The sequence below is a fragment of the Manacus vitellinus genome, unplaced genomic scaffold (assembly GCF_001715985.3).
Source record: "Manacus vitellinus isolate BGI_N305 unplaced genomic scaffold, ASM171598v3 scaffold_2_pilon, whole genome shotgun sequence".
NCBI lineage: Eukaryota > Metazoa > Chordata > Aves > Passeriformes > Pipridae > Manacus > Manacus vitellinus.
This window is the reverse complement of record NW_021940208.1, coordinates 29,876,109-29,897,739: the sequence shown is the minus strand read 5'-3', so window position 1 is coordinate 29,897,739 and position 21,631 is coordinate 29,876,109. Positions and strand designations below refer to the sequence as shown.

The window sequence follows — 21,631 nt, the reverse complement described above, 5'->3', positions numbered from 1 at the left end:
TTGCAATGGGAAGTTGTGCCCCAGCCCACCTATGACAGTAGCATTGCAAGAGAAACTTCTACACTCTTAGGACTTCATTTGGGAAATATCAGGGACAAAAGGTGAAAACTGAAATCACAGTTGTTTGAATAGGAGGCAAGTACTGCCCCTGGCCCTAGACATCATCTTTGACCATCATCTGGTGCTTTCTCTCCACCCTTTGCAGCAGAAGCCAGGAGGAGGAAAACTCCTCCAGTCCCACCAAATCAATTGTTATTTCTAAGACCACATGACAAATGCACTGGCATTTTGGTTCAATTTTTATGGCTTGTCCCACAACAAGGAAAGTCAGGCTGTGGCATAGAGCTGAAGGGAACACAAAGCATAGGGCTCTGCAGGCAGCCTAGCTGGGTGGCTGCTGACCCGGTCATGTGTTTTTTTGTTTCACTCGTTGTCCTTTGTTCCCTTATAACATTAAAAAAAACACCAAGACACTACCCTGCACAAGGCCAATTCCTCTCTGTGCATCTTGTAAGGCCAGTCCCTGGGTCTACAATGAATACAGTCACCAGAGTGGAAAATATCCCACAGAGTCTGATGGAGGGATTTAAAGGAACTGGTTGCAGAGGGTAAAGCACAGCTGGAGGCTGAAGAGATGGAACCACAACTTCCTAACAGCACCAGTACATCTCACATTTGGACTCGAGCACGTGTTCCTTTAAACCTGGCTTTCCTTTCAAGAAATCTCTGAATGAAAAGTAGAAGCAGTTTTTGCCTTTGCAACTTCACCAAGCCCTTCCAGCTCAGACACTCAGCTCCCAGAATAAGTAGTAACCTTATTTGACCTCTGGATGGGAGGAAAAAAGGCACCCAAACCCAACAAGCTAGAGAGCCCTTTGGAGGACAGCAAGGGTTACAAATGCAGTCCATGTCCCAGCGCTGGCAGCTGGATTGGGTGAGGATGATGGTGTGCTTGGGACCATGGGGGCAGCTCATGACAGGGAAGGCTCAAGAGGCAGCACACGGCAAAAAGAACAGCAAGGGAGCCTTGGCTGGAACCCATCCACCATGCCTTACACAGATGAGCCCACCTCTCCTCATCAAGCAAGGTGAGATGCCCAGGCTCTGTCTTTAGAGGAGCACAGGAGGGCAATTCACCTAACTTCCCTCAGGGCTTGCTAGGGGCAGAGTACCTCAGGTGCAAGCAGTACTGATCCTTCTTCAAGACAAGCTCACAGACTGGCCTCCCACTTCCAGCATACCAGGCTGGCCCCACCTCTCTGGATGTGATCTCACACATCCTCCACCACAGCAAGTCCCTATCCCCTCCATTCCCCCACTCTGGCCAGGCTCCCATAGCCTCGCCAAAATGTCCAGGAAGGGCTGCAAGCTGGCAGGAGCCCCCACCTCCCTGTCTGACAACATGTGATATGGCAATACAGGAACTATGGCAATAGAACCCCAGCAGAACCCCAACAGAACTTAACGGATCCCCAGTGGAATGTGAGGGGACAACAGCCTAGCAGAACAGTGAGAGGAATAGTCCCAGCCACACCCAGGGACATGGAGGACCAAGATGGCATCCCAGGTACCTCCCTGCCAGTAAAACTCTGCCTGCTCCTTGTGGCGGGGGCCCCCTGGATATTCTAGCCCAAAGATATTTCAGCATGTTCTGGGACACCTGTGTGGGGTCTGATGGGGAGGAAGCTTTTCTGGGGCCCTGGTGTGGCTGTCAGATGCTGCTTTACCATTTACCCCTATGTTTCCTTGTTGAACTGATTTTTGCTGTTCTCCTTCCCTGTTTTCCCTTTCATACCTTTTGTCAAAAACCAAACCCCTGACAGAAAAAAACCCATCATACATGGGAGTTAGGGAGGAAGAAAGAGAAGGTACCTGCAGAATGCCCCGCAGGCCATTGCCTTCCCTGCAGCAGGCCAGGGTAGAGACCCAAGGATGGGTAATCAGAGGAGGAGAGACACAGAGCCAATTTCCCCCTTTGGCCCCCCAACCATCCCTGAGATCAGACTTTCCTGAGATGTAGAAGCAACAGTTGACTAGACCATATTATAACATACCTTAAAAAAACGTAAAAAGGGGAATTAAAGAAAAACTTTCTCAAACCTCTGTTGAACCAGTTCTAGTGAGAGCTGGAGTGAGTGCACCTTCTGCCCCCCTCCCCTCCACCTCAGATCTTGGTGCAGACCCTCACACTGGCAGTCCCTACAAATGGGGACAGCACATCCTGGCATGAAGCCTCTTGACAAGGTGCCTACAGATAGGGTGCAGGCAAGAGGGTTTTAGAGCATTTGGTAGGACTGTGCTTAGCAGGGTCAGTGCTGACAGCACTGTCTCTTGGCTTCTTTCTCATTCTCTGTGTTCTCTTCATAAACAACATTCACATTCCTTTATCTCTTTATTCTTTTCAGATTACACTGTCATAAATTTCTACTTCAGAGCTTTTAGTTTTAATAGACAGTTCTACGACTATATGTATTTTTTCCTTGGACTTACCATAACATTTAGATTTCTAGATGCATGCTTCAGAGAGTGCAGCATAAGAGGCTCAATTGAAGAGCATAAGGATAAGTTATTCTGCCAGTGGAAGGAGGAGACACCAGAGAGCTTCTCAGCTCTCTCTCAGTACAGCTGGCTCAGTATAACTGTGATTTATTCTCCTCTAAACCTACGGAAATTGTAGTTACTTAGTATCACTGCAAATTTACACCTCTGGCGTTTCACTGCCTGTGTTGGGACTGTGACCTTCAGCTCCGTGTTTAAGGCTAATGGATTAGCTATGCATTATTTGCCACCCCTAAGAAATGCTGTTCTGATCTCTACTAAAATATTGGGCTTCTGCAGAGACCAGGACAAAAGGCAGCAGTGCCTGGGCTTCCTTCTTGCACTGCAGGACATGAAACAGGAGAGACTATCTTGCCAAAAGGCCTTTGTGTGGGTGAGAGGATCAGGTCGTGAGTGCCAAAATGAGCACAAAATATTTCTACCTGCAGTTTGCTGCAGTGTTAGAAATCAAAACCACAGCCAGTAGTAACTTCAGCTCTGTGTTACCCACAGCCATACTCAATAAATCCCTGATGTTGCTTTCAGATGAGTTCTTTACCCTTCCAGAGCAGGAAAGAGACAGAACCACTGGCAGTGTTAATCTGGGATTTCTGTGCTTTGAGTCTAATTTCAGATCACTTCTTGTGTCTCATGATGCACATCCCAGAACATTCACTTAACAACCATGATTTATAGCTGGAGCTGCTCTGTTTTACTGTGTTGTGCAATTGCTATGCTCTTAAAGCGCCAGGCTTCCTGAAGAGCATTCATAGGTTGTATCTCCTCAACTGTGTGTAGAGCATGTGTTCTGGGCCACAATGACATCTGCTAAAGTCAGGTTTTAAATCCCAACAGTAGAGGTTGGTAGTCTGATCCTGCATACCTCTCTTGTTTATGCCTACATATTACAAATGCAACTTTTCTGATTTACCAGAATAAGTGGGTTCAGTTCTTAATTTGGGGCATTAGTGGTTGCAAACAGAGCCAGTTGGTTCTCATTCCAGCACCTGCAAAACTAGCATGGTCCTTTTAACCTTGAGGCTGAGGGAATTCTCTAGGTCCTGGATTATCACATATTTGCCATATCCTTCTGTATTTCTATTAAGCCTACTAGTGGTCACTGCATGTTAAAGAGATGTAGGCAGCCCCTCAGCTGGAGTCAGTGTCACTTCTGGTAAGATCCGGGTTTTTGGACACAGCCCTTCAAATGGTAAGACACTGCTGAGATGAGTATTACTGGTTTCTGTTGATGCTTACAGGACAGGTGGGATGCAACAGGCATAAGTGCTGCACAACAGGAGACCACTCAAGAGTCTTCTGTGTGACTTACAGAAACCAATTACTTTCCAAATATATTTGAAAGTGCAAAGTGCAGAAACAGAGTTATTTCAGGAGATTGTTTTCTCTGCAAGAGTAGTGGTTATAACTCAGATTCTGGAGACCTAGTCTGGACACAGCTGCAACGGCAGAAATAGGTGAAACAACCTGGTTGGTTTCCACAGGCTTGTTTGGCAATTAAAGCCCATGAATGTTTTTTCCATATATATATATATATATGTATATATGTATGTATGTATATATATTAAATATTGCTTTATATTTTATATACATATATATATAAAGGTATATAATGTGTATAATAATAACACTACTGAGTGTATAATATGCACACCATTAGGAAAGTAGTCAGCTACTCTCCTTGGATCTGTAAATAGATGCATATATGCATATGCATATATACACAAACACAGCTGCTTCTTTAGCATTTAAGGAAGTGTGGAGTCCAGCACCCCAATCTGCCCTTGGTGGGTGGTGTTAAGCTGTAGCTCTGAGTATCACAGCACCCATGGTGCCAGTAAGCCCCTCTGCTCCAACAAAATGTGGGGACTGCAGGGATGCTGCACTGGAGCCCACAGTCCCTCCTGGCCTGTGGGTCTGACAGCTCCTGAGATCAGCTATTGCATTGCAAAGTCCTACCAAAGAGTCACATCTAAACAAAGCTGAGACACCATCAGATGCCTTTCATTGCAGTGGACTGTAAACTACAAGATTATAAATCCCATAGGATCAAGCAGGCATTGCTTAGAAGGAAAGATTTCCCCTACTAGCACAAATATCTTGAAGATAGCAAAGGAAATCAGAGGCTGACTAAACTCTTATTTACATAGTATTCTCTCCAGACATACTGTGGTGTGGAAATTCCACTCCAATGTCTGCGTATGAAAGTCTCTCTAGCTTTGTGTACATAGCACTCCTCTACCTTTTGGGGTACGTGCAGGGAGCTTATAGATGGAATTAATTTAGTTGACATTTTACAATACAGCACAGAGTTTAATCCTCATTTGATGGCATTGTACTCTCTGTCTTCTGACTCTGCCTGGGGACTTACACATGTGCAAAGAACACCATCTTCCCTGGGACAATCCTCCAGGGAAGGTGTCATCTCTTTTGCAGCACCCAGTGGAGCTGCCTGGGATACTGGGTCCCACCAATTGCTCTCAGTGAAAGAGCTTGACAGTGTTCTCCTGACCATCATTCCACCCAACAGGGGATCCCAACCAAGTGGACATTGTCAAAGAAAGGGTGAAGTCAACTTCATTTTTAATGGGGGATGATGAGAGAGCTCAGAGTAAGGAAAACTAGATTTTGATGGTGAAGCTGGCACTTGTGATTGGAATACCTGCATGGGGCTTGGCAGCTTGGTTCACCAGCCCACTTTGCTCAGGGCAGTGCCCCAGGATGGGGATGGCAGGAGGTCCATGGACTCATCGAGCCTGGCTGTGACTGAGAGCAGAGGCGTGGGGGGCTACGAGATGGAGCATGACAGCAAGAGCTAAAGAAATATGGGGGTAACAGCACCAGGGAGGCAATTCCACTGTTATTAACACAAATACAGTCATCGCTCTGCCTTTGTCTCCTGATGAATCAGAGGAAATTGCCTCCTGAGCCCTTTGCCTTCCAGCTACTTCAGCTGTGTTTTGTTTCTCTAAGATTCAAATATTCTGACTGGGTTTCAGCATATCATTATGAGAACAGAACAGCTATAGAAGAAGCTTCACAGAAGAAATAGCCTGTAAATACTGCTTTGAATTCTCTTGCTATTTATGGAGAGTTCTGATATCAGGAACAGATATGGCTTCAGACAAAATGAGTTGTGGTGCTGCAGATGTGTTTGTGAATACTTAGTGGACAAGCTCCTCTGACATTATAATGGACAGCTTACCATTATCTATGAGATTTTTAAGCCTGACATTTTGATGTAAGTGATTTTTCTATTTAATACTAGTCCCCATGAACTATAAGCTTGCAAAAGCAAGACCACTCTTCTTTGTGTGGGGATCCTATCTGGCCAGATTAGCAAAACGTTCATTTGCATTTTGCAAAAAAAGACTGGGATTTGTAACGAAAATACATCAGGTCAAGTGAAAAATAGGTTTGATATCAAAATCCCACAATGGCTCATGATGGAGAAGGGGAGGCAAACTTCCAAAGCAGGAATATTTAATTCTGGCACTTTCAAAATGTGGCATTCCATCCCTTTAATTTCCCACGGGATTCTTTTTCTAACATTTCTTCTGATGAAAACAAGCATGTAAACAAAAAAAAATACTCTGTATTTAGAATTCAATAAAACACTTCATTTGATCCTCTTCAGTTTCCTGGAAAAGTTCAACATGAACATTCAAGTACTGCATTTCTTCAAACTGTGCGGAAACTGCTGATCCGTGAGTTGTGCAGCTTTGATGAGCCAAGTGCCAAGAAAGGGTCCTCTAAAAGCTGCTGTAATTCATATTACTCTGTAGGACCTTCCCAATGAGTGTGAAACTTAGCCTGACAGGTATAGTACAAGCACAGAGCCAAAAACTGTCTGTCCTGAAGGCTTTACCCTCCCGATATATGATTGCCATACCATCAGATATATGTTTTTGTGTGGGGTGGCATATGGAGAATGGGAAAATCCATTCAAAACATTTTTCTACCACTTGTAGTTCTCCACACCTGCTGTATAAGGTGATTTTTCTCTTTTGTTTTGGAGGAAGTCAGGATAGGAAGTGAAGCAAGGCAACATAGACATACTGTATATGAAGAATGAGATCCTGCCCCTAGGCACTGCTGCTGCTGCTGCTGCATGGAGCCAGTTAGTGAGCTAAGCCTGCAGGTTCATGGCTCGTGCTCTTCCACTGGGTTTAAAAAATGCGCAGCTCAGCTGTGCTTTTATTTATTCCAATTCCCTATTTTCAAGGTTGAAAGAGGAAATTTTTGAAAAGCCTTACTTATAATGCATTATAAAATATCTTTTAAAAAATACATGGAAGAGGAAGAGTTCAAGGATAGCAGTCAGTGTTAAGCAGTGGTGGTGTGCACAGACATACCTAGGTGAAACTCTGTGCATAGACAAAAGGCCAGGACAGCCCTTGCCATGCAGACATTGTGAAAATGGCACTGATTTGCCTCAGAGCATTCTCTGAGCTTGCCCACATCCAGGCATTGCAACCCAAGGCAAACGGCAACTACAGGGCATTACAGCAGGGAAATGCAGGCAGCCCTGAGTTGGAGGAAGCAGCAACCAAAACAGCCCGGTTAGACTTGGCTTCCAAACACGAGATGGAGAGACATTATTGTTACCCTCTCCTCAGCACTAATGAGGCACATCTGGAATGGTGTGTCCAGTTTGGAGCTCCCTAGTATGATAGACATGGATGTACTAGAGAAAAAGTCACCAAGACATGTAGAAGCTGGAGCCTACACGTGTAAGAGGAGTTCAAGAGAATTAAATTTGTTCAGCTTGGAGGAGAAAATACTCAAGTACAACCCACTGCTGCCTGGAGCTGCCAAATGAGAGGATGAAGAGGAGACAGCCAGACGTCACAGAGCTGCACCGCTGTGAGATAAGGGGCAACAGACACACACTGGAATATTGGAAATTCCAATTAAATCTCAGCAAAAGTATTTTCAGCATGAGAGTGGTTAAACATGAGAGTCAGAAAGGCTATAGGATCTCGACCTTTGGAAATATTTAAAATTTGACTGGGCAAAACCCCAAGGACCCTGATCTAGTTGACTTGCTTTGAGGAAAGTCCTGGACCCCAGTGATCTCCAGAGACACCTTCCAGCCTGGTTTGTTCTCTAGGTCTGTGACCATGAAAACTCGACAAATGAAGTAGAATGACAGCAGGACAGTGATCAGCAGAGCTAATGACATAGAGATGTTTTTAAATATGATGAAGAAGCAAAGGAATCTTAACAGTTTGTTACAAGAGAAATGACAGAATCGTTTATGAAAGGCAGAAGTGACAGACTTCACAAGCTAGTTCTTTATGGAGATTAAAATTAGTGATGTAATTAGTTTACATGATAATATGCTATTTGGGATATTTTAGGAAACTGTGTCCCAGCAATGAAGGATGCAGTGTTAAAGTGGCACTAGTAAAGCTAGGTGCTTTAAAATCAGATGTTGACAGACAACCTAAACCTAAGAGTAGTCACATGGGTCATATGTATTGGTTTTCACAAGTATCTCGACCAGAAGGAAAGTTCCAGAAAACCAAAAAAAATATCACAGGAGAAGAATAAGAGGAGAATTAAAGACCATCCTTAATGTGAATCAGCTCAGAGTTAGGGAATATGGCTTTTGCCGGACCAACTCAGTGATTTCTTTTAATGAGATGTATAAGTTTGAGCCTGAGATTAGCTCAGTTGGTCAGAGCATGGTGCTAATAACACTAAGGTCACAGATTTGATCCCCATATAGGCCATTCACTTAAAAGTTGGACTCAATGATCCTTGTGGGTCCCTTCCAACTCAGAATATTCTGTGACTCTGTGATTGACAAGGGGAAAATACCGACACCCTGTACCTGTCCTTCTCCATAGCATTTGAGTTCATTGTATCAGACACTTGTATTAAGCAAGTAAACTAGTTCAGCCTTGTGGGTTAAAATGTGCTAACCACCTATGGTCTTTACCACACAAATGGTAAGGGGTGACCACTGCAAGAGTACCTCAGAAACAGTGCTGGCTGGGACCTTGTCTAGTCAGCGTGTTCACCTTCAACAGTGCTGTGCTGGTCTTGCTTGGCCTTAGCCTACTCTGTTCTCAGAAATTATTCCACTGGGGAAACCCAGCCAAGGGGTGAAGAGCATGTCCTGCTGAGCGATTCCCAGTACACCTGCACTGCCTGAGTGAGAGTATGTGGGCTCTCACAGTGCTGGTAGAGACCACTCCGCTCATGTGGACAGAGGGGTCTGCAAAGTTTGGAGGTGATTCATGGGTGCCACAAAGCTGACAATGCAGAGCACTGCAGGGTTTTGGGCTTTCTGCATTGATAAAACAGGTGAAAACAGCCATCTCAGTCTGCAGTCAGACAGAGTAGGGAGCATCATGCCCAATGGGAATTGATAGGGAGGGGCAGACAGGGAAAGAAGAGGTTGCAAAGCACTAGTTCTGCCAAACTAACCCTATCGTTTTTCCTCCCTTTATCTTTTGACATTAAACAGACTGAGTGGGTGAACAGAAGATGGAGACACAATTAAGCAGATATTGCAAACAGGAGGGTGAGTCGCTTTTTATGGCTAGTTTATGTTTCAGACACAGAACTATATAGAATAATGCAATAACAAAAATCATGCAGTATTCACCATGGGTTTATTCGCCGCAGGTCCTCTGAGAGCTGCTTTTGTTTATCTTTGTTTAATTGGCATGGTCGGATGGCCACCAGCAGGTCCAATTAAACAGATTCAACAGATTCCACTGTACATTTTTATTTTTTCTCCATCAGCATATAGCAAAAGATGTCCAAAATAATTTGTCTGAGTACTAGTAATGAATATAAAGTGCACGCTATTCCAGCCTGCACACAGTAAGTTTCAGCTGTGCAGAATTTTACAACCAAAGCAAACTAGGTTAATAATGAAATCACTGATGTGTGTCCTATCTAAAATGCAGATAAGGCATTATGCCCTTCCCTTGTAGCTATCTTAAGCTTTGGCCTTTAAGTGTTGGATGGGAACTATTTAAGAAAATCCCACCAACAGGACCTGGGCATGCCCTTAATATCAGGTATTTGTTTAAGTGCTTTGTTGAATTGGAGCCTAGTAGATCCTCTTGAAAAGAAAGTGATTTTCAATCTAATAAGGTTATCTTAGTGTGAACATTTTAACTACATCAATCAATATGCCCGTCAGGAGTAAATGACTAATGGGATTTCTCTTTTCTTTCTTTCTTTGTTACAAGAATGATGAATTGACCTTGCCTGTTGCTAAAGATTCTCATCTCCTTAATGCATTGCAGATATGTTTAATGGAAGCAAGCTGTCAGGGTCTTGCAATAACCAGTCCCAACCAAAAATATTTACCCTTGGGACTGGGTCATCAGATTCCAGTTCTGCTCTCACAGTGGAAAATTTGAAAAGGCTGGAAGAGGAATATGAAGCTTCTAAAGAAGCCTTCAAAATGCAGAGAGTACAAGATTATATTGAACAGACTGATCTTGCTCTCTTCGACAAAGAGACAAGTAGGAGAACCAACAGAGATTTTGTCTGTGATGCAGAGCCTGAAGGAGTCTCCTCATCCTCTCCTGCAAAACAAGAAAAAATTACAACTGAGGTTTCTGAAAGATCCCCGAAGAAAGGAAAGATATTAACAGGTATTTTTTTAGCAATCTTTTAGAGGAAAGGAGAGAGAATAAGTCAGTTGTCCTTGATCTTTTCTACATTTCTGTTTGCATATAATAGAATCATAGAATGAACCATCATAGAATGGTTTGGGTTGGAAGGTACCTTTGAGGATCATCTAGTTCCAACCTCCCTGCCATGGGGAGGGACACCTTTCACTAGACCAGGTTGCTCAAAGTCCCATCCAGCCTGGCCTTGAGCACTGCCAGGGATAGGGCATCCACAGTTTCTCTCAGCAGCCTGTGCCAGTGTCTCACCACCCTCACAGTAAAGAATTTCCTCCAAACATCTAATCACAGAAGAATCACACAATATTCTGAGTTGAAAGGGACTCACAAGGATCATTGAGTTCAGCTGTTAAAGTGAATGGCCTGTACAGGGATCAAAGCCCCAGCCTTGGTGTTGTCAGAGCACGATGCTCTGACCAAGTGAGTCAGGGTCAATATAAATCTCCCCTCTTAAAACCATTTAAAACCATTACCCCTTCTCTTGTCACTATCTGTCCACGTACAAAGTCTCTCTCCTTCTCTTTTATAAGCCCCCTTTAAATGCTGAAAGGCCTCTACTGAAGTGTCCCTGGTGCCTTCTCTTTTTCAGGCTGAACAACCCCAACTCACTTAGCCTGTCTTCATGGGAGAGGTGCTCCACCATTTTGATCATCTTTATGGCACTCCTCTGTACCCACTCTAACAGCTCCATGTCTGTCTTGTGCTAAGGTCCCCAGAGCTGAACACAATACTCCAGGTGGGGTCTCACAAGGACAGATTAGAGAGCCAAAATCACTTCCCTCAACCTGCTGGTCATACCTCTTTTGATGCAGCCCAGGATGTGGTTGGCTTTCTGGGCTGCAAGAGTACCTCACCAGATCATGTCTGGCTTTGCATCCTCCAGAACCCCCAAGCCCTTCTTCACAGGGCTGCTCTGAATGAGTTCTTCTCCCAGTCTGTACTCACGTCTGGGACTGCCCCAACCCAGGTGCAGCACCTTGCACTCGGACTTGAACATCATGAAGCTCTTGTGGGCTCACTTCTCAAGCTTGTCTGGGTTCTTCTGTATGACATCCCATCCTTCTATTGCATCAACTGCACCACTCAGCTTTGTTTTCATCTGCAAACTTGCTGAGGGTGCACTCGATCTCACTGTCTGTGTCACTGATAAAGATACTAAAGAGTATCAGTCCCAAAACAGAGCCCCGAGGGGACACCATTGGTCAGCAGCTTCCATCTGAACATAGAGCTGTGGACCACAACTCTGGCTGCATCCGTCCAGCCAGAGCCAAATAGTCCACCTTCAAATCTGCGTTTCTCCAATTTGGAGATAAGAAAGTTATCTGGGACCATGTTGAAGCCCTTACAGAAGTCTAGGTAGGTGACATTGGTCAATCTTCCCTTGTTGAGTGTTGCAGTCACTCCATCATATGGTTAAATATGAGTGCCATGCATGTGCACCTAAAATGGTGATGGATTTTTAGGAGCAATGTAGGCCTGCCCTTCCCTGCCTCCTAGTGAGGGATGCAGTTGTGTGGACTCCTGGACTGGTTTGTACCATGTTTTGGGAAAAAATATTGAACTGTGTGAACATGGTATGCGGTGTCAGCATCCAGACTTGAATCCCAGCCGTGGAGAGAGCTTATCAAAAGTACAAGGTACTAGTCTGCAAAGAATGGGATTTTACTGTTAGCTAGTTTCAACATAATCACAATGAAACCAGCACAAAGTTTAAACTCAAAACCCTCTGATCCATTTTACATAGCATCCATTTTAGTTTTGTCTGGATAAGAGTTGCTCTGTTAAATGTAAATGCAAGCTAATTAATATTAGACATTTATCTGCCTTAATAGATATCTCAAGATATGTTTACTTCATATATATATATATATATATATATATATATATATGTGTGTGTGTGTGTGTGTGTATATATATCCCTGCTTTTAATAATATTTTACAGCTCATAAAGTAATCCAGCCAATGTTTGGAGGCAGTTAGCAGGGACAAAAATACAGTTAATCCATGGAAAGGAAATCCCTCTAAGTTATAGGGGATAACCCCCCTTTGTTAAGGACTTTAAGAACTTGTCCCATTTCAGTTCTGGCTGCCTGTGGTGACACTGCTTGCAAGTCAGGATGTGGCTTGTGGCTGTATGCAGGACAGGGTCACAGCTGTCCCCTGTGAGTGGGTGATAAAGGGACAAATGGCTCCATCAAAAGCCACTGGAAGGGGACCACACAGCAGCTGTGGGGAACTGCAACTGGGTTACCTACACAGAGAAAGTATGGCTTTCTGCAGGAGAGCCTGGATCACAAACAGGGATCCAAGTGGGACAATTTGGCCTTATCCTAAGTAGAAATCATTTTTTTTTGAAGGAAAGGTTGAACTTTTTCCATAATTCCTCTTTGAACATGCTGTAAGCAGGCATTTCACCTGCTATGGAAGAGCCCCTAGCACAACCTGCTTTGGCACAGACAGAAATGCACATCCAGCATGAAAGAGACAGGCTATTCCTTGAAGTAAAAGGTTATCTATTTCCTAAGGAATTCATGAATTGGTCCTTCTTGGGGGTTTACCAACAGAAGTGTTTTCTGCTCACTTTCACATTTTTCTCAAGGTAAATTTGCCAACTCCTAAGAAGGAGAAAGACCAACTGTTCACACATGTAAGGTTTATTTTTTAAGAGCTTTCCATGTGGAAATAAAGTATTCTTATCAAGCATACATGTGAGCTGCATCCTTGGGGACAAATCTGTCCTGGGAAGAGGCTGAGGGTCTGAAACAGCCACAAAAGACAGGAAGCAAATGCATGCAAAAATATCTCTCAGTGCTATTTCAAGCAGTCATTTCTTGGATTTCTACATCACAATTAAAATTCAGATGATATATGAAGTTTGTTTCAGACTGTTTCAGTAGAGAGCTAGTATTTAGACACAAGAAGATTTACCAATGAATATCAAATAAGGGAATGCCTCATTAGGGACCCAGTGTCAACATTTAATATGTCTTCAAGAATTTGTACAGTACAGTGATTCACTGGGGCTTTTTTTGCTTCTTTTTGTCTCTTTTCATTGTTTTTTGTCTTTCATAAGGGTGGCTTATGTAATCTGAGCAGTAACCTTCACTTCAATGCTTTTGATGTTTCTTCTAGCTCCCTGTCATAGCCATACCTCTCCTTTATTCTATGTTTTACTCTCCTACATTTTCTTTTCTCCCCTGCCACCCTATTGCCCTCTCCAAGTGCCTTCTTGTTCACCCTCTTTCCCCAGTCCATAGGCACCTCTCCTCTCTCCCATCGCCTTCTGCATATGCCTGCCCTAAATCTCTTCCATCTGCCCTTTCTGATTTTTTGGAAATAACACCACATGGTATGCAGACACTGAGGTAGGTTGCATAAGAGCTGTTTTACCTGATAGAGCATTTGAGACAAGCTGAGATGTACAACTAACCTGGTAGATGAGGGCTGTGACAGACCCCAGGTCTGTCATGCTCAGCACAGAGGGAAACAGGCAGCCTGTGGCCACTGAATTAATGCAAACCTGGACAAGAAAGGTGCTGCTCTGACAGCAAACCCCTCAGGGCACCACATCTGACTGTATGAGCTGTTTGGGCAAAAATTGGTGGTTTCCTCCTCATTCTTTTAGCATCATGACCTTCCCACAGAGGGGCAACTGCAGTACCCTGCGCCCCATTGCCTCTGTGCAGCCACAGGGAAGCTGAAACATCCATGGGAATATGTCCTCCTAAAGAGTACGTAAAATAAGGAAACCCAAGCTGTTTACAAATGAAACATGAACAGAAAGGCAAAGTAAATTAGCTTGTAACTCTTGTCTCTTCCTCTGCAAAGCCTGTCTTCAGTCTCCAGAAACTTTTTTTAAGGTTCATTTTCAGGAGCTTTTTCTTTGCTCTCCCACAATTTATCGTACCATTAAAACTGATGGGGAAAAATGTTCCTCGTTAAGGTGGGAAGGTTTTATCTGAAATACAAAATAATGAAATGGCAAGAAATCTCAAAGCAGGAAAAAAATCCTCGCTGTTCTACACAAAAAGAGGATCTTTTTTTATTTTTTAAAGAAAGCCTTCTCTCTCTCCCCTCCAGCACCAGCAACGTATTCTCCGCCAGCTCAGCCCACGGGACCTGTGCCAAAGGAATCCAAGTAAGCAGAGAAATTGGTAACATTTTTCTATATAATTCAATCGCATTAGGCTGTATTTATGTCATACACAGGTGAGCAGCAGGAACACCTAACGACTGGAAATTTACAGTATGCCCGAGACATTCACAGCCTGGCAGCCACTGCTGTGCCCCTGCTATTAATAAACTGGAAGTTATGTCTGTCTCAGTGGTTGTCTTTGGGCCCCTCTACATTTGCTATATTAAAATGGATGCTGCCAGCCTCTGCAGAGAGTTTTTAATTTTTTTTTTTTAATTTTGTTAGACAAATAAACCCCATGCAGTATCTCTCAAATCAACTGAGATGTGTGACTTCTGTTTTACAGGCTGCTCTTCCGGCTGGGTAGGAAAAGGAGGTCTGATTCTCCAGCCACAATAAATCAGCATAATACCACCCTTCACACCACTGACACTGCTGCAGCAACACAGATTTACACCAGCTGGAGACGTTGCTCACTCCTTTAGTCTGTCCAACATAAACATACAGACATATCTAATCTTCCTTGCAGAGAGAAGGCAAAGAAAAGAAACTGAATAGAGTCACTTGTTCAAGAGACAAAGACCAAATTCTTCTTCGATGTACTTTAAATGGCACTCAGTTCACTGATAACAATCTTTATAGGAATATCCGAGGAAGTGTATAGTTTTTTCTTTAAAGATGTTACCAGATGTTACCTTGGCCCCAAATGAGATAGATATAAGCAGCAGTGTAAGGGAAGGCTGTTGCATTGCTACATGAACATGCAGCAAGGTGTTTTTTTCATTTTAGTTTATAAATTTTATTCATATAAATTTTAAATATGTTATGACTTTTATATATATAAATATAATTTTTAATATTTCTAGAAATAAATGTTATAAATCTATAACTGGCAGCCTAAAAGAGTGCAGACTCTATTTCATCCTCAGATTTTGAAAATGTTATGGACTGAGGTAAAACATCTGATGTGACATCAAGGGAAATCAGTCAAAGTTTTCTGGCTAACAGAAAGTCACTACATAAATGAAAGAAAAAAGAGATTTTCCCTCCACCTGATAGGTTTGTGAGAAGGGACCCAGCAGTCCAGCTCCCAGCAGTCCTGGCCTGACCTGACCTGTCCTTAAGGGACTGACTGTGATCTGGGGTGCATGCAGCCAGCTGCCCATGCATTGCTGAGGTTGCACCCTGACCTTTAATGGGCAGGCAGGTTGCTCAGTATGATCGCATCTCATCCTCAAGTAAACACTGTGGAAGTGTCCTGAGTCTCTCACCTACCCCCTGGTCCTAGGAACAGGGGCTTCCATGAGATTTGTGCTTGATACCGGTCCCTGTTAACCTGGACATGGCCCTTTACTGGGCTCTGCTTCTCATGTGTAAGGCAGTGATGAAGGCATTTTACTAACTCAGCAGAGCCAGGAGACCAAACACACAACAGAGACACCAGAGCATCACTACTCCCCCTATTCCTCAAAAGTTTTCATCCACAGATGCATTAATTTGTGTGTGCTGTGCCCAGCATCCTTTATAATTTATAGGTAACTAATAAGAAATCAGTGATGTGTAAAGGCCTTGTTGAATTACTAATGAAGATAAATTAAAAAAAAAAAATTAAAAAAGCCCTTCACTCCTTACCCTGAATCAGAATACAGTCAAGCACCAAACACAGTTTGTTTGGTATCTCATTGTCCTAATTTTTTGTGTGTGTTTTTTTATTTTTTCTTATTTGTCAAGGCCACAGGCATCTTTAAATTAGTATATCACAGGGGCTATAAGAAATTATCCCTACATTGCACAGATAGAAGTGTCTGGACACCTTGATAGTTCCGTGTTGTAGGCTCAGAATGATTTTGTACCCTGACTGACAACTTTAGGTTAAAGGACACAGAGGGAGGGTGTATGGAAAGCCCCAGTTGCTGCTGGATGTGCTATGGTAAAGGAGGGATGTCCCAGAAGAGCTGCAGTCCATGTGGGTGTGGAGCAATACCATACCATCAGCTGAGTGGGGGTCACCTAATGCCATTTGCAGAACTGTGTAAACTGAGATAAACAGAAAAGTGATTTTAGGACTGATATAACCTTATTTCATCCAGTGAGCTAGAGGCAAGGAAAGCAGTAAGACCATAGAAGACTTTGTGCACAGCTGCTACCAATAGTCCTTGTCCATTTTGGTGGGCTGGCAGTTACCCCTCTCCGCTCTGCTGTCCTTACCTTCATGAGTGCATCTCTCCCCTCTGTGTGCTGCAGACCTAACTTTCACTATTGATATCCTAAATTCTGTTCTGTTCCTCTCCTCTTAAGTAAGGTACCCTCCTGGTAAACCAGGACAGTGCTGAGCACCTCACCTGAAAGCCCAGCAGCTGACGAGCGTCATCAAGAGTGTTCTGAACCCATTTGACCCCACTCTGTCAAAGAGCAGGCATAAGCTGATTTTGCAGTGAGCTGCCCCTTAAAAGCTGCTATCCATCACTACCCTAAGGCATAATGCTACAGCTGAGGGATGACAGCTGCTTGAGGTGGGAGGATGCCTAGATGTTCTCAGGATCTCCAGCCTAACTGTGTCAATGTGAGCTGTCTCAGTCAACAGAGATGGTCATGACCAAGAATGGAGGAATATTTTAGTTTTGAACTTCTTGATTTTAACAGGCCTCCTCAGGCAGATAGTTCCCTCTCTTTTTGCCTGAAAAAAGGGGGAGTTGATTCACTTGAAATCCACCATCTGTTTGATGGTGCTGTCATTGCAGTCTACCAGCAATGTGCAAAAACTGTTCCTCCCCTCCCTGCCTCCAGCAGTCCTCAGGTTGTCCCTCCTTCTTGCCACCGGTTAGATGGGCCTCTGCAATCATCCAAGGCCATTTTTCAAGGCCAGCATCTCCTTTTAGGCTAGCACAACTTCTCTATCTCCAGACATTCAGGTTTCAAAGGACATTTGAGGGCTTTCTGAACCATTCACAAATGGCATTCAAATCAATCACATTGATTTCGAGGGACTCATAAGACACCTCAGTGTTTTAGGGGATCCCGGCCTAAGGGTTTCTCCATGAGTGAAGTACACTGTCACTAGGCTGTCTAGGGTTCATGAAATGCTTAGCTAGCAAAACAAAAAACATTAACTGCTTGGCTACAGCTTTCTGCCAAAAGATAGTCAGGTTGTGCTTCAATGCAGATGTCTCAGGGAAAAAATGTGCAGTGCATTAGAGAGCTGTGACTCATAGAATAATTATCCTCATTTCTCATAGTTTATTAATAATTTAAACCCAATCTTGATGTTATTGATCTATCATTGAATCGGAGATTTATTTCAGATCTGTAGTCACTGAAGCAGTAAATTTAATCCCCCTTCCCTCCCACCCTTCTATCCACTAAACTCACTTTATAACTAAAACATGATGTTTAGGCTGTTTCAATAACAGGAGAGAAGAATAAGAGCTCAGAGGCAGCGGGAGGCAGGAGTAGCCTTAAGCCCACAGATGATCAGTGGTGGTGACATGAGGTTCTGGTTTTAATACATCATTTTTGACCAAACCATCCCTTACACATTGCCTCAGGGATGCCAAAAGGACCAGAAGCTGCTTGCTGGCACATGCATCACAACCAGATCCCAGACCAGTTTTGCCTGTTTTCATCTAGGTTTTCTTGTCCATTCCCACCATTAACCATCAGTTTGCACGCATCCCAGTTGAGTATCCCAGTCCTACTCTTTGTCCTCTGGAAACACAGATATGAGCTCATCAAGGTTAAGTGTCTGCAACACGTGGGCTGTTGCAAAGCACACAAGCTCTTGGATCCAATACTAATCTTACTTAAACTGGTGAAAACCTGAAGCAGCTGCCTTGGTGTCCCAGGAGTACCATGAGTGTAAAATCCATTTATATGCGTGGAGGATCAAGCCTAGAGAACCATAACGTGAAGACTCCTACAGCAGTGCTCACTGGGCTGTACCATGTGTCTAGTGAATTCAATAATACAGCAGCAAGACTTGGCCTTTAAAGGAAGCCAGGAATAGAAAACAGCATCCTTTATGGCTGTTAAGTGCCCAGAAGAGTGATTTTTGTAGGCAAATGAAATACATTTTTATTAGACCAATTGTAGTATACAGTTGGGTTGGAAAACATGTTCTTTGATGTACGAACTCTTTCTCAGGTATGGAAGAAAACAAATGTGCCCAAATGCTCATCTATTCTTTTCCATCTATATTAATAGATATTAAATATATTACCATCCCCTGCCGGTCCTTGCTGCTCACCTTAGACCCTGCAGCTGAAACTACAGCAAGTGGGGGCTTTTGGCCACCACTGGGGGTCCTGCAGCTATAGGAACGTGTAACAGGGCCAAGTTGTCCCAGGCTTGCTCTAAAAAGCAAACCAGATCAGTGTCACCAGACAGACAGGATATGTTGGTGCGATAAAGGGCTGCATGCACCCACAAATGTGTGCTCTTAGCATGTCTGGTGTTTCTTGCCCAAGTGGGAAACATTCCTAGAGATGAACAGCAGGAAAACAAAGCACAGCAAACACAATATAGTCTATTGTTTTCCAGAGGTATCATTCTTAATGGAATAGTCATGGAGCTGAATTTTCCTTGGTTTGGGGAATTTTTGGGTTTCAGTTAATGTTAGCTAAACCTGGAATAAGACCAGGGAAATGCTGCTGTTTCATTGATCCTGAAGGACAAGGTGCTAGCAGTAACACATCAAAATGTAGGTGCTCGGTGTTGCAGGACTGTTGGGAGTGGAGCAAGTCCAGGGAAATTCATGGTTGGAAATGCTGCTGGATTGCTGGGTCCCTGTGACACTGGGTCCCACCTATACCAATGGGACCATTGTCATTGGCAAGTCACAGCTCCTGCAAAGCACAGGCTTGGCGGTATTGAAGCTTTCTCTTCTTTGAAGCCTGAGAGACTTGTTTGGTGATTTTCACCTGAAGGCATAAATTCCTGGAAATTGGGGTTTTCATGTGGTTGCAAAGCAGTGACCTCCTTCCTCCCTCTCTTTAGTGAAAGAGGTGGAGTGAGTTATCACAGGTACAGGAGTGAGTCATTGCATCACTACTGCAAGTCTATTTTAAGTACCCACCTGTGATGGGAGCAGATTCAGTGCCTCTCTGAATACATAACCTTTCCTCCCACAGTTTACACCTGCACCAGGGAGTTAGGAAGGTGTTTTCAGTACTGAGCAGCTGAGTAGAGAAGCCAAGCATCACTTCAGGGCTTGGTTTACTCAGAATATGCTATTTAGCATATTCAGGTCTCATTGCAGTCTGGTGAGGTGAGGAAATGTCTTTTCCTGCCATTCTGGGAGGGTGTAACTAGAGAGCTGTGTCCACATCTCTTTCCCCCCAAGCTACATGCCTTCTACTCCAGCTTGCTTGCTGGAGATAACTGTTCCTTGCTGCTGACAATATTAGGCCCCTAATTCAGCTGAGGAATGACCTTGGGCCTTGACTCAGCCACATAGGATGCAATTGGCTTTCTGGGCTGTGAGATCACATTGCTGTGTCATGTTGAGCTTCTCATCAACCAACACCCCTAAGTCCTCAGTAGTGCTGTCAGTCCATTCTCTGTCCAGCCTGTATTTGTGCTTGGGGTTGCCCTGACCCATATGTGGGACCTTGTACTGACCTTGTTGTACTTCATAAGATTTGTTGGGGCCAACCTCTCGAGCCTGTCAAGGTCCCTCTGGATTGCATTTGGTAGGTAGAGAGTGGTTGCCTGAAGCAGGGGATGTGCACCATGGTGACATCTGCTCCAGCATTTTCCAGAAGAAATGCCAGGCAACTGGAGTGACACAGCTGCAGAGTCGCTGCCTGTACTATCTCCCCTCGCCCACTCCAAACCTCTTGGTCTCCCATCACTGGGGCACAGCAGCTTGAAATCTGCAGGAGAATTCCTGGAAATCCAGCTCTATGCCTTCCCCTGCCCTGCAGCTTGTCCCTCCAACCCTCCTTTTGCTTGCCAGGCATTTATATAAATAGGATTAACATCTGCAGTTACACTTAGCTAGGTTGCAAATTACACAGGCTATCAAGCCTCGTGCTTCAGGGCATACATTGATTACCATCAGAGGGACAAAAATTAGTTTTTTCAATAACAGAATATTGCCTGATTTACTGGGAACATTACAGGGCAGAGTGGATTAGCCTTTGCCATCAGTATCAGTTATACGTTATTACCACATCAAAGCACCAGACATGGGTGAGCTGCTTCCATCCAGACAGGGTTGGAGGTGGCTGGGTTTGGAGAAGCAGAGCTGGTCTTTAAAACTGACACAGATTTCTGAAGCTGCTCATAAAATGTGCCACCAACAAGCTGTGCTCCCTGCTCCTGCTTGCCTACCTCCTGGGCTGCATACCTTCAGCTGGTCAGAGGAGTCTGCCCTCCTCTCCTTTGTCCCCTGGCATTTCTTGACTCTGGTGGGATCAAGATGTATCAGAGGATCTGGGGCTCACTGTAACGGGAGACGGGGAGACACCTTTACTGAAAGGTCTGCTGACCCCTCATTATTGTGTTTCCAGAGGCTTGCAAGAGGAGCTGAGGTCCCTGTTCTCTCCCTATTATGGATGAACAGCTTTGCCCACTTTCAGCCCATCTCATTTCCTCCACCTTGGCAGCAAACGCTTTTCTCATTTGAATGGAAGAGCTAGAATTGACAGAAAATCTAAAATAAGAAACATAATTAGCACAAAACTTTTAATTCCCCTTTCTAAGCCATTTCTAAATGTGTTAGTGCTTATTTATTGAACTTGGCTTGACATTTAGACAGTTCTTTTAATGCTAATAGGGTTGATTACGGGGTTGAAATCCTACCACTTTGAGGAAATGGCTGCTCAGTATTCAGAGCTGCCAAGTTCCCCCTGCACAGAAATACACTCTTTTCTTCGCAGGAAAGATGTATTATTCAGCACAAATATATTAAAATAAGGCCATTGCAGGAGTGAGGAGCCTGTGCCAGCGATACTGCAACAACAGCCCATGCACAGAGTGTATGGCCATGGGGTGCCAGGGCTCTGCCTTTCTGTGGCTATAAACGCCCTCCAGCACGGGCTGGACAGTGCCAGCCCTTGTGATGGGAACTGGGCTGGGGTTTGCCCTAGTTCATCGTTGTGGCTCTGGTGCTGGGGCCACCCTGAGGAAGAGGAAGAGGAAGAGGAAGAGGAAGAGGAAGAAGAAGAGGAAGAAGAAGAGGAAGAGGAAGAGGAAGAGGAAGAGGAAGAGGAAGAGGAAAGGGAAAGGGAAAGGGAAGGGGAAGAGGAAAAGGAAGAGGAAAAGGAGGAGGAAAAGGAAG

General features: G+C 44.1%; 1 protein-coding gene across 1 annotated transcript in view; it reads left to right on the top strand.

Moving 5' to 3' along the window:
- The first annotated feature begins 3,642 nt into the window (after positions 1 to 3,642).
- Positions 3,643 to 21,631, top strand: part of LOC108639381 — a 27,575-nt gene continuing 9,586 nt past the window's right edge. The window contains 3 exon segments of the mRNA XM_018070951.1: positions 3,643 to 3,748; positions 9,035 to 9,091; positions 9,828 to 10,181. Coding sequence (XP_017926440.1) covers positions 9,055 to 9,091; positions 9,828 to 10,181 — 391 coding nt within the window. The 5' untranslated portion in view covers positions 3,643 to 3,748; positions 9,035 to 9,054.